The sequence below is a fragment of the Myodes glareolus genome, chromosome 21, assembly GCF_982192425.1.
Source record: "Myodes glareolus chromosome 21, mMyoGla1.1, whole genome shotgun sequence".
Lineage (NCBI taxonomy): Eukaryota > Metazoa > Chordata > Mammalia > Rodentia > Cricetidae > Myodes > Myodes glareolus.
Genome location: NC_142046.1, coordinates 42,656,638 through 42,668,804, shown reverse-complemented (window position 1 = coordinate 42,668,804; position 12,167 = coordinate 42,656,638). Strand labels below are relative to the sequence as shown.

Sequence of the window (12,167 nt, the reverse complement as noted above, 5' to 3'; positions counted from 1 at the left end):
GCTGTATACTCACAGCAGTGTCTGCTACCGTTAGCCTTTAGGGTCCCCTCCCCCCAATCTCCACACCTTGTCTTTCCTTTATCCTCCCTGAGTCATTGCTTAACTCTGATGTGCCAGTCTTCTGGATGTGGAGACTTATTTAAGTCTCTTTGGCTGATGAGGAGTTACGATCCCAGTCTGTTCCTTGTCTCTCAGGGAGAGCGGGTGGATGTAGTATATCTCCCTTCATAAGCAGCATTTCCAGCTGATATTAAGATGTCGTCTCTGATGATCTGAAAATGGCGATCCGTCATGTCTGTATCGCTAAAAATAAGGGCGTGTGGGCGCTCACTCTCAAGCACACAAAAGACTATCAATTATCATGTTGCTATAGACTTTGCAGCTCTTAATCCATCTCTCTACCACTGATTTCCCCTTCAAAGCCGTTCGCCTGTCAGTCGTTTGATAGAATAAAAAAAATCAGATCAGTGTCGGGAACCAACAGGACATGGCTAGCTACGGATAGCCTATCATTTCAAGGCCTCATTTCTTTCTTTGGGAATTCTGTGATTTTTGTAAGACCCATGTAGAATTTTTTTCCCCTTTGCCTGATGCTCAGTAGCATAACCTCTCAGATGGTGGGTGCCTCTCCTTATATCCTCAAGTGCCAAGCAGAGGTCCGTTAATGAGCTCCCAAGTAATGCCAGGTCCCTTTAAGGTGTTTGCAACAATGTTGTTTGTGTATACTTAGTTTGGGATGAAGTTCTTTTTATTTCATGTTTTCAAAGAACCAATGGTAAGAAGGTAATAGATTATTATTCCCATTTTATAATAATTAGGAAGCATTGAGGAATAGTAATTGACAGCGGCTGCTTTCGCTGCTGAGATAAAAACATGGCATGGGATGTCACAGCTCCCTAACCTATAATACTCTTGAGTGCATAGGCAGTTATGGCCATGGAGGCAGAAAAACGTGGGGGACATCTGGCCCAGATCGGGGTTCCCAGGAGCTGCTCTCCTCTCGTGCTGTGTCTGTAAGGGCCCACACTCAAGTTGGAGTTGGCCTTCTCCACTAAACCGCCATGTGCTTGTGCAGTTGGATTTGAGAAGGTGGCGTCCGCGCGAAAGCAGCGGTCCCCCCCGTGGGAAAGGCTGCAGTCCAGATAACTGCAATGTTAACAAGGCAGAAGCACTTAACTTTGGTCTGCCTTAGGTGGCAAAGGAAACCAGAGAAAGCAAGTATCGGGGCTCTGCTGTCAAGGTAAATGGCGCTCCATTCTCTCCCATGACTCTTCCCCGTGTTCTCTCTGTAGAATCTCTGAAGTTAACACTCAGGGACAGGACGCAGGAGGGTTCTGATACGCCCTGGAAAACGGAATGTTTCCTGACAATTCCGTAGACCTTGAAAAGCCATGGGCATCGAGAAAGCAGACTGCTCCTCTCTTCCTGGGCAGGGTGTTTGTTTCCTTCCTGCCACAAACCTGGCCCTCACATCTGCTTTCTCAGTTCAGAGGTGGCTGTGTGGATGCCATTTTAACTTAACCGTTGATGTCAAGATCTGGTTACCTCCCATGTAATATCCTAGGTCTGCATTTCAGACATTCTTCTCCTCACTAACTAGCAATTGTTGAGGACTACACAAAATTCCTCAACTTGTTTTCCTCATTATCAAAGAGATTGCATTTGGTTATTCTTTATAAATATTATGTGCTTGGGAGGGTTAGTTTCTAATGAAACGTTCTACGATTAATCCTCATTCATCAGTATCCCTAAAACGTAGTTCATACATTGACTATAACACGTCACTAATTTGGATTGTGTACGTTTTTATTTCCTTTCCTTAGACAGTGTCTTTCTCAAGGGTGAAGTGAAGCCCATCCATGCCTTCTGCTCCTTGGCCCCTAATCTTCAGTAACTCCGTACTGAGTGGGCAAACTGACATTGGTTCTGAATGATCGTTTCATCTCAGTGTAGAGTGACCAGTTTGTCAGGAGCTCTGACTGCCTTAACCATTGTAATCATTGATAGTGTTGTCTCCTTATCTTCCTTCTGTAGATTTTTTAACACGATTAAAAGGAATTGTAGAGTGTTCGATTATTTTTGCAGAAGAAATCAATGTTTCTTTCAAAATCCTCCCTTTTCTAGGTGCAAAGTCCTTCTTGGATGCAACCTCAACCTTACATCCTACAGCATCCTGTAAGTGTCTCGTGTTAATGACCTCCTATCCTCTAAGTAAGCTATGTGTGACATGTAGCCTGTTGGGTTAAAACCCCTCTACCAAAGATGGGGGGCAGGTAGTGGAAAAACTCAAACATAGAATATGAAAATGTGCCAGCCTATTGTGACACTTTAAGTCGGTTTTGTCTTAAAATGAATTATTGGTAGATACTAATTTTTATATAAAAACTTAAAAATATACCCTATTTGAGGCAAGGTCTTCTACTAAGCCAGTTTGGTAGGATACCATTAGTTGAGTAACTAAATATTTTACAATGTATGGAAAGAAATGGCTTTTTTTTTAACATTCTTTGTGATTTAAACATAAAGTTCAGATCCAGGCAGGGCTCTTTGTTAGTGTCACTTAGCCCATCTGTAGAAGGAAGCCCTAAGAGAGCACTGTGTTCCTCGTTAATAACAAATACAATTTCTTCATCGATTTCAACATTGGTTATCCTAATGTATATTATTTTTTTAAACATTATATTTGATCTTATTATACAGTGTATGCCTTTCTAACATACACAAAATCCATAGGGTCAAAAGTCAAAAACAAGTGTGTAGAACCAACTCACAGATCACTAAGAATGCCCTTGATGACCCACACACTTGCCACAAAAAGGCCACAGAATTGGCCCTTTGGTTTCTAGTTAACCAGTGCAAATTCGGCATTCTCATATGCAAGAGACATGACAACATTTATAATACAAAAGCCAGATCATTTGTTTAGGAAAAGAACTCAACTCTTGGCCTTAAAACGAGACAGAAATTTCTCTTCATGAGTCATCAACAGTGGACACTATACTGTGAGGCCATATGGGTAAAATAGCAGCAGTCAGTAGCCAAGAAATACTGACACAACCATTCAGGTGCAAATAAAATGTCTTTTGTACCTGTTCTTCTGCACACATCCACAAGTCTACACACCCTGCACCCATGTTCGTAACATGCAGCTACAATTCCCATGAAAGTCTGTGTCCTCATACCTGATGCTGCATTTGGAAAGGCGGAAGTCAGTGCACTTGGGGACCCCTTAGTGTACAGGGGTGCGTATAGATGAGGAGGAGGAATCAGGAGACCCATTCCCCACTATCTAGACTTTGTCTTGATTTTGTTGTTCTGTACTTTTTGATGTTGTACCTTTTCATAAATTTAGAGACAAGTACTGCATATATTTCAATTGGACTCTTTGAGGAGACCTGTGTTACTGTTCTCCACCCAGATTCAAACTGTATAAAACACCTGCTTGTGCCCTGAACTGGTATCTGATAATTAGTAAACGCCAGTGTGTTTCAGGGCAGCCAGCTACAGTGATCCCAAACCACATACATGTTCCTAATTATGGAGTAGAGCAGAAGACTAGTGTGCTATAACAGATGATTGCAAACATGAGAAAAATGGTAGAAATCCATTGATTATGTAGAGAAATTTAGACACAGGTCCAAATAATTCCCTCTTTGTTGCTGTAGCGTCAGTATGGCATTGTCTAGCCATTAAGATCAGTGGCAGTGAGGCAGTTACCATTTCCAGTAGAAAAACTAAGTTGTAAGCAAGACCTCAAAGTAGGCAATTATTCGTGTTCTCTGATGCAGAATCTAGCTTCCAGTTAGATTCTGCTAATGCTGGTTCTGTTAGAGAGATCATATGAGTGATGTTTTTCCTTTCCTATTTTCTTATATACATTTAATTGAATTGTTGATGGCAAAAAAAATTCCAAGCAAAATAAGTGATCATGGAACTGGAGCGGTATTACCAAGATTGGCTTCCCAGGCATGGGACAGGAAGTTCTGAAAAATACCCAGACATGAAGAACGTACTCTTTGGTCCTACCTACTTCATCTCAAACTAGATGACTACGTGCAAAATGTGTTTAAACAAGCTGCTATATTGATCACCTATCTGCTGTTGTTATTGTTGTTGTTTGGGGGTTTTTTTGTAGCTGTAGAAAGCAAAAGCGGTTTTTCCCCCTCCCCAACATCTGGCAGCCCTAGAAGCCAGTCGTCCTCGGTCTGTTTGATGCCACTGCCCTTTCTGCCAGTCTGTCTGGCTTTTCAGTTAGGGCAGGCAGAACACAGGATTTCAGTGGGATGAAATAGCACCGCTGCTTCCTCTCAACTCTTTTTTTTATTATTATTATTATGTATACATAATTCTGTCTGCGTGTATGCCTGCAGGCCAGCAGAGGACACCAGACCTCATTACAGATGGTTGTGAGCCACCATGTGGTTGCTGGGAATTGAACTCAGGACCTTTGGAAGGGCAGGCAATGCTCTTAACCACTGAGAGCATCTCTCCAGCCCCTCCTCTCAACTCTTGATGAAAGTTTCAGGAAAGCAATCTGGGAGATTTGGGGTAGTTGTTCAGGGTACCTCTTGTAAGTTTGAAGGAGGTTATGTTTGCCTCAACACAGGGTTTTCCTTTGCAAATTTTAACTGCAGACTCTAATTCTCGCTCAATTTGTATCTCTTCTCCCCTTCCCAGGGTGCCGTGTTAACTCCCTCAATGGAACACACCATGTCACTACAGCCCGCTTCTATGATCAGCCCTCTGGCCCAGCAGATGAGTCATCTGTCACTAGGCAGCACCGGAACAGTAGGTGGCAAATTAATATCCTATGTTTTTGCAAATAGAAGAAAGTGAATTTAAGGAAGTCTGTGTCTTTCCTAATGAAAGTATAGGCTTGCGGGGTAGGGGTGACAATGATTGTGTTCAGCCTCCCCAACAAAGTCAGATAGAACTCACATTATTCTTGATTAGTAGATGACCTGTGGATATGTCTCCCTCACCCACATAGCACCCACGCATACCCATGCTAGCTTTTAGCATGGTACAGGTCACAAAGGGAAAGATGTGCAGGTCACAGAGGGCATGCAGTGTCCCATTTGTTCTTTCATGCAGTGATGCAGCGCTGAATTGCAGATTTTTTTAAGGACTTGCTTTCCTCCAGTCCAAGGAACCTGTCGAGTTCGAAGGCTGAACCAGTACGAGGCCAACTGTAAAAGATAGACAGCCAGCGGCGTTCAGCTCAGCCTGTGTTTGTGGCGGCTGAAAGGGGCCAACCAGCAGCAGCTTCTCATGAAAGTGAATCCAGGACAATACATGGCCCAGAAATAGGCTGCCTGGCTTAAGAAATGAGACTGCTGAACTAGACCAGTTGGGGCTCCCTGGCCACATCTGCAGGGCCTGCTCACAGTCCCTTCAAGTCTCTCCCTACACAGATAGTATGAGGCGTCAACTCAGGAGTGACCAGAAAATAACGTGGCCTCTTGAGAGATCTTTATGACACCTTGTTGATACTGAATTATTGTAGATGAGAAGCATAAATGACCTTCACATGGGCAGGGATTTTTGTTTTGTTTGGTTTTGTTTTTTGGTAGATTCAAAGAAATATGGCATTTTTTATTTGACCTTCCAATGACATACTCTTGTGCATTAATTAAGCTTTGAGGGGAACCCATGTAAATTTATTCTCTGCGACTTTCAAGTACTGTACAGCCAGCTCAGACCCCGCTCCGCCCCCTGCCCTCCAGAAATCTGAATGTTGCATGGCTTGCTGCTGCACACCTGATCACCTTCTCCTTTCCAGTACATGCCTGCGACGTCAGCCATGCAAGGAGCCTATTTGCCACAGTATACACACATGCAGACAGCGGCGGTTCCCGTTGAGGTTGGTATAGAACATCCGAGCTGCCATTGAGGCAATGGGTAGTTTTCCATCTGAGTCATTGAAACAGAATAACAACAACAAAAACCTATCAGGAGTCAATATTTTATCAAGGCATAGTAGAACATGCCTGTTACCCCAGCACCAGAGAGGCTGAGGCAAGAGGATCCATGAGTTCAGACCAGCTTCGGCTGTATAGCTAAAGAAATGAGTCTAGAAAGAGTATTCATGTAGTATTATTTTCCAACTGTAAAATACTCTTTATGCAAATTAGTATGGCAACATCCAGATACATTGTAGTCCATACTTCCCTTCTCCCCAAATAACTTTGCAATCTTGTAGCACGTGTCATAGCTTCAAGACTTTCTCTTGTTACCTACAAAATGATACTTACAGACACATTAAGATTAAATTGGAGTTTGTAATTCTAGTCCTAAAGATTGAACCAGTGGTAAGCCTTACAGAAAGACACTGGTCATAATTCAGACAATGGAAAAAGAAAAACTGCTATCTCTAAATGACAACAAGCATGAGGAATAATCCTCCCTTTTCTATAGCTAACTACTCTTGGTTATTATCTTGGAATATACTGCATTTGTAGAAGACTGGCATTGAATTATGAATGGACAGGAAGCATAGTATTGTCTTGCAGAGTATTCTCAAGAATCCACAGAAGTTTATCAGTCCAGTTACCAAACCCACTCAGCAGATCCCAAAGGTTCTTGAGAACTCTGGTTGTAGCATTTTCTTGATCGCACATCTTTGAAGAGTCACAACTGCCTAAACCCATGGGTTTTCATATGCAGGTCTCCATAACATGAAACCTCCGTAACAATGGAAAACAAAAATGTGCCCTGTAACTACTTCAGCAAGGCCTGACCTGTGGTCTTTCAGACATGGTGTGAACTGAGACAAGACAAAATATCCAAAGTACTCTGGCTTTCTGTTTTATTACTGATTTATTCTTATTTTAGGAGAGGTGCAGCCAGGGCCTCTCTCATGCCAGGCAAATGTTCTGCTGTTGAGCTATGTCCAAGTCCCTTTTATAATCATGACCTTGTTTCGTAAGCCAGACAGGCTGTGAACTTGTACCCTCTGCTTCCCCTCTCAAGTGGCTGAGGTTACAGGCCCTGCTTCCATGTACTGGGTTGAGTCACACTTTCCAGCATATAAATACTGGAAAGTTTGATTGTGAGGTGTGGTGGATGGCTTGAGTGGGGGCAGGGCTACGACATGCAACATTTGCACACTGTGTCTCAGACTCTAAAACCTGAAAATACTGAATTATTAAACTATATCTAGCTCCCAGGAGATGGAGCCAAAAAATTTCTTTGATCAATATTTACGTTAAACATTTAGACGGGAGGTTCTTGCGCTCTGTCATATTTCAGCTGTATTAGGGTAATGATTAGCCTTAGAAGCTCTGTTTGACTTGAAGAAATTCACTTTGAAGAGTGTGTGTATTAAGGTGTATGTCCTTGGACTCGGGCCTCAGCAGCTGAGTTACAATTCCATGGCTAATGTGTCTCATGCATTCTGCTTTGTTGTAGGAAGCAAGTAGCCAGCAGCAGGTGGCTGTGGAGACATCTAATGACCATTCTCCATATACCTTTCAACACAATAAGTAACTGTGAGGTATGAAGGAAAAGTCTCGCTAACTGCAGGGCTCCTAGGAAGCAGTCGGGGGGGGGGGGACTTTTATCAAATGATGCCTAGAAAAACACAGATTTAACGTGTTAATGAATTTACAGACTCTGTCTGGAAAAGAACCGATGCTTTATATTGAAATCAAATCTGTATTTCCTCTACCCCAAAGTCATAATATATAAAGCATCATAGAACATTGATTTCCAAAATCGTCCTATAATAGAAGCATCCTGTTGATATCACTTAAATACTCACTAAGGAGATACAGCTTAAGATGTTGCTTAATCAGGTCTTACAAGGTCATCCACATCTTGACTAGGAATTCAGATTGTTAGCATCCTCAGAACTAAAGGTCCTATTACCAGCTCTCTCTGGGGTCACAGATTTCCAACTTCACTGTACCGCACGTATTTCAGAAAAGCAACTCTATGTGGGATCCACTCTCTGGGCTGTCTTGTAACAATATGTGTTGTTGATCTCATCAAATCACCCTTCATTTGAGAGTGGTGTGGAGTTGGCCCTGGCTGCCTTAGAGAAGAAAGTATCCTGCAAGTCCCAAACTTGAAAGGGGGATTCAAGGAACTGAAAGTGACCCTCAGATCCCCAGCTTATGTCCCTCAGTCTCACCATGAATGAGCACCATCTTGTTCAAACATGTAACCTCTTTCAAATGAAAGATGACAAAGCCCTGTGGTGTGTTTGTTAAGTCAGCAAAGACATGGGTATTTTATCTTTCTTTTGCAGATATACCGAAGGGAGTTCTTACATGAAGAAGGGTGTGAAGGCTGAACAATCATGGATTTTTCTGATCAATTGTGCTTTAGGAAATTATTGACAGTTTTGCACAGGTTCTTGAAAACGTTATTTATAATGAAATCAACTAAAACTATTTTTGCTATAAGTTCTATAAGGTGCATAAAACCCTTAAATTCATCTAGTAGCTGTTCCCCTGAACAGGTTTATTTTAGTAAAAAACAAAAACAAAACAAAAAAAAACCAAAAAAAATCAAAGATTTTTATCAAATATAATGATGCAAAAAAGAAAAAAAAAAGAGAGAGAAAACGAAAACTTCAATTTTCTGGGTATGCACAAAGACCACGAAGACTTATCCAAGTGCATGACCGGATTTTTGTGGTTTTGTTCATTTTGTGTTTAATTTGTCTTTTTTTTTTTTTCGGCTGTATGAAATGGGCTTTCTGAAGTTCCGATTGTCTCACTGAGCCCATGGTGTTCTGTGCTTGCGGTGCGCGTGTCGCTGTCACTCCGTGTGGCCCTCGGTGTCTCTCCTTAGCTTTCCATTTTTTTCTTTCGACGTAGTGTGACGTGTCTTATCCTTTTCTATGAATTCCAATTTGCCTTAACTCTTTTGATGCTGTAGCTGTTTCAGTAAAGTTAGTTCAAACTAATGATGTAGAATGCTTTGACCAAATGGGCTGGTCTAGTACGCCTTGTCAAACAGCAGCATAGGGCTTTTAAAAGGTAGTCAATAAAAGTTGCTGAAATTTTGGCTTTTTTAAATATGTAGTAGGTGTTTTTAATGATTTTTTCACATAACAATGTGTAAGGTAGCGGAGTGCAAGAAGGGAGAACTGTCTCGTGTGAAACACATTTTCTGACTGGGGGACTTTTACTAGGGTAAACCGTTTGTAAGGCTGCACACCGACAGTTTCCTCTGATAGTTTGACCAGTTTAGAATATCTGCTGTATGATGCAATGTAAAGTCTTTTTTGCCTTTTTTCAGGAAGAAAAAAAAAAAAAAACTTAACGATGTTCTAGATTTAGCGTAGGTAGCTTTGGCGGTGGGGGTGGGGGAGGGGAGTCACCAAATGTTTTGTCCTTTATACTATAGTGCTTTAGAATGAGAACCATGCCTGTGATCTGGCAAACAGAGGGGGGTGGGAAATAATTTTGCTATTGAAACTAAATGGCAAAAACTAAAAAAAAAAAAAAAGAAAAAAACAAAAAAACCCAAAAAAAACAACAACAACAACAAAAAAAAACAAAACAAGAATTTCTCTTCAAACCTGAGCTGAGATATGAACAGAAGAAAACCGATTGGCTACTAGCTCTCTCTCTCTCGCTCGCTCGCTCGCTTACTCTCTATTAGGTAAATCTGAAAAAGTAAAAAATGACTTGGCACTTTTAAAGGTAACTTCACCAAAGACCGAAGAGCCAGTAGCCAGTAACTCCACCTTGTCTCAGCATCCCATTTTCTCTGCTCTTTATTTTTGCCGGACCAGTTTGCGGTTAGGAGAACGTGCCTTTTTTGTACCTTTGCATTAGGTTTTATAATTTTAACCGATGTATGGACTCACAGAGACAAATCTAAAAAAAAAAAAAAAAAAAAAAAAAAAGCATGAAGGAAGATTCGAACCCAGGCCGTACCACACTTTCTGTCATCACTACAGGTGTTTAAGTGTAAAGAAAACCAACTTTGAAACTATGAAATTCCTGATTCATAAACAGTTATTTCTACTTTAGTACATATGAGATAAGTCATTGTTATTAATGCTCTTTTATTAAGGCAATTGCATACGTTTTAAAAGCAATGGTAAATTAAGTTGTCTTCCAAAACTGTGTACTTGTCTGGTCAGCTGTGTATGATCAGTTATCTACCTCAGAGGCTATTTCTTTTTGTGCTGGGACAGGTTGCTGGCCCTCCCTGTTTCCACCGACCAAATCCTCCTAGCTCGGGAGCTAGGGCTAAGCAGTTACTTCTTTTGAGTATTTTTTAGTTCTTAAATTTTATTGCTTGTATTTGATGATAGATGTCAGTGACATTTCATAGTTTCAAACGTCCTTGCTGCTCTGAGAAGTGTAGATTCTAGGGAAAATTACATAGTCATAAGAGAAATGTGTTTTTTGTTCTTGTTTCCTTTTTTTGTTTTTCTTTTTTCTTTTGTTTTGTTTTTGAAGAAGTTGTGGTATTATTGGTTCTATGCTCCCTAAAACATTGTGCTTTGTGGAAGTCCAGACTGAATGCAGCGCCCTCCGCGTCTCCGTGTACCTAGTATGTTTATCAGCCCGGGGCTCTCACTACTTGATCTTTTTTCCATTAGTTAAGACAGAAAGAGGATAACTCAGTCAGTAGGGGAGGGGAAATCTGCTGCTAGGTTTGTCTGAACTAAGTGCCATACTTGTCTGGGTCAGATTTGGGAAACAACCTCTGTACATACTAAAAAAGAAAAGAAAAAGTCAGTTAAACATCACATAGTAGACAGCCATTAAATTATAAAAAAAAGTTAATTTATGAAGAAAGACCTTTTGTACAGATTGAAAAAAAAAGATTTTCATAGAGATATCTATATGATCAAGAGAGTTAATTTTTTATTTTTGTTCTACTAGCGCTACATACTTGCCAGCGGTGACTGACTTACCGCTTCAAGACGACTCTGTAGTTTTCTTTCCTGGGACTTGTTAAAACGCCAAAAGACATTTTTGAACTGTACATTTGATCAGATTGTTAGCTTTTTCTGTTTCATTTCTTTTGAGAACCTTTGAATAAAAACATCTGAAACTCTAGTCTCCCTGTCGGTCTTTTGTAAGTAGATGAAGCACACATGTCTGCTGATTCACCCTTCAGCCCAGGAGAGTGGCTCAGAAGTCAGCTGAAAATGACATCAGATTCCATATGCATGTGTCGAAAACGCATTTTCTCGAAAGGGATTGAGAAACCTTCCCTGAGATCACTTGTTTAAATCTGTGCTGTGACCTTAGACATCACATCTCACCTTGGCATAAGTCCAGCCGAAACTACCCGACTCTTGGTGTGTTTGGAGGTTTCGGGTTGGTTTATGGTATTGGAAACAACCCTGGGTCTCTGATGACCTAGGCACATGCTCTCGCATGGATCCTTAGCCCCAGATAAAACGAAAAACATCAGGTCCCCTTCCTTACTGATGCCCATTGTTTAGAACAGAATCCTATCTGCAGCCAACACAAACGTGTCAAAATGATCTCATCCCATTAAGCAATATAGCCTTTAAAAATTGAGCTCGCTTTACTGTTCCCAGATGGCGTTCATGGAGTGGGGAAGGGAGAGCTCTCTTTTTTCCTCCCTGCTTTGCTTTATTGGAGGTATGTAATACAGAAAATTGACTCCCACCCAAAGTGGATTAAATGTTTTAATGGAGTTTGCATAGTATTGTCTGTTCATTGGCTCACCATAGTGGTTAAAGGAGGGAATCAGAAAAGTTCCACGTTTGTATAGTCATTCATATATTTGTTGGGTATATGTTTGGTTGAAGGCTGTTCATGCAGCACAGGACACGTGGTGGTCAGAGGACAGCTTGTGTGAGTTCTCTCTCTCTTCCCCTCCCGCCCTGCCTCCCTCCCTTCCACCCCTCCCGTGTAATCTTGGACCAGATTCAGGTCATGAGGCTGGCCTGCAAGCTCCTTACTCACTGCACCGTCTTGTGGGCCCTCCCTCTACTTTTGAATGGTTCCTCCAGCCCCTGGAGTGCAGAATGAGTTAGCTAAGAGACCTGCCATAGCTGAGAAAGCCCCTTGAGGAGAAGCAGCAGGTCCCGTCAGTGCTGACCAGTACTTCAAAGACAAAGGTATCACAGCGTAGGATAAGCATTGGTGTCAGACAGAAGGGGCATCTCATAATGTAAGCCGTAGACCCTGCCCTGCCCTAGCGTGCATACCAACCACACA

General features: G+C 41.6%; 1 protein-coding gene across 9 annotated transcripts in view; it reads left to right on the top strand.

Annotated features, from left to right (window-relative positions):
* Rbms1 (RNA binding motif single stranded interacting protein 1) overlaps window positions 1-11,030 on the top strand; it is a 217,737-nt gene extending 206,707 nt beyond the window's left edge. For 6 of the 9 annotated variants that reach the window (XM_048425799.3, XM_048425798.3, XM_048425800.3 and 3 more), the window contains exons 10-15: window positions 1,193-1,240; window positions 2,125-2,175; window positions 4,678-4,788; window positions 5,783-5,863; window positions 7,411-7,495; window positions 8,252-11,030. In XM_048425799.3, coding sequence (XP_048281756.1) covers window positions 1,193-1,240; window positions 2,125-2,175; window positions 4,678-4,788; window positions 5,783-5,863; window positions 7,411-7,488 — 369 coding nt within the window. In that variant the 3' untranslated portion in view covers window positions 7,489-7,495; window positions 8,252-11,030. The remainder of the gene's footprint in view (window positions 1-1,192; window positions 1,241-2,124; window positions 2,176-4,677; window positions 4,789-5,782; window positions 5,864-7,410; window positions 7,496-8,251) is intronic. The other 3 variants (XM_048425801.3, XM_048425803.3, XM_085681060.2) reach the window with 1 other exon arrangement.
* The last annotated feature ends 1,137 nt before the right edge of the window (window positions 11,031-12,167 follow it).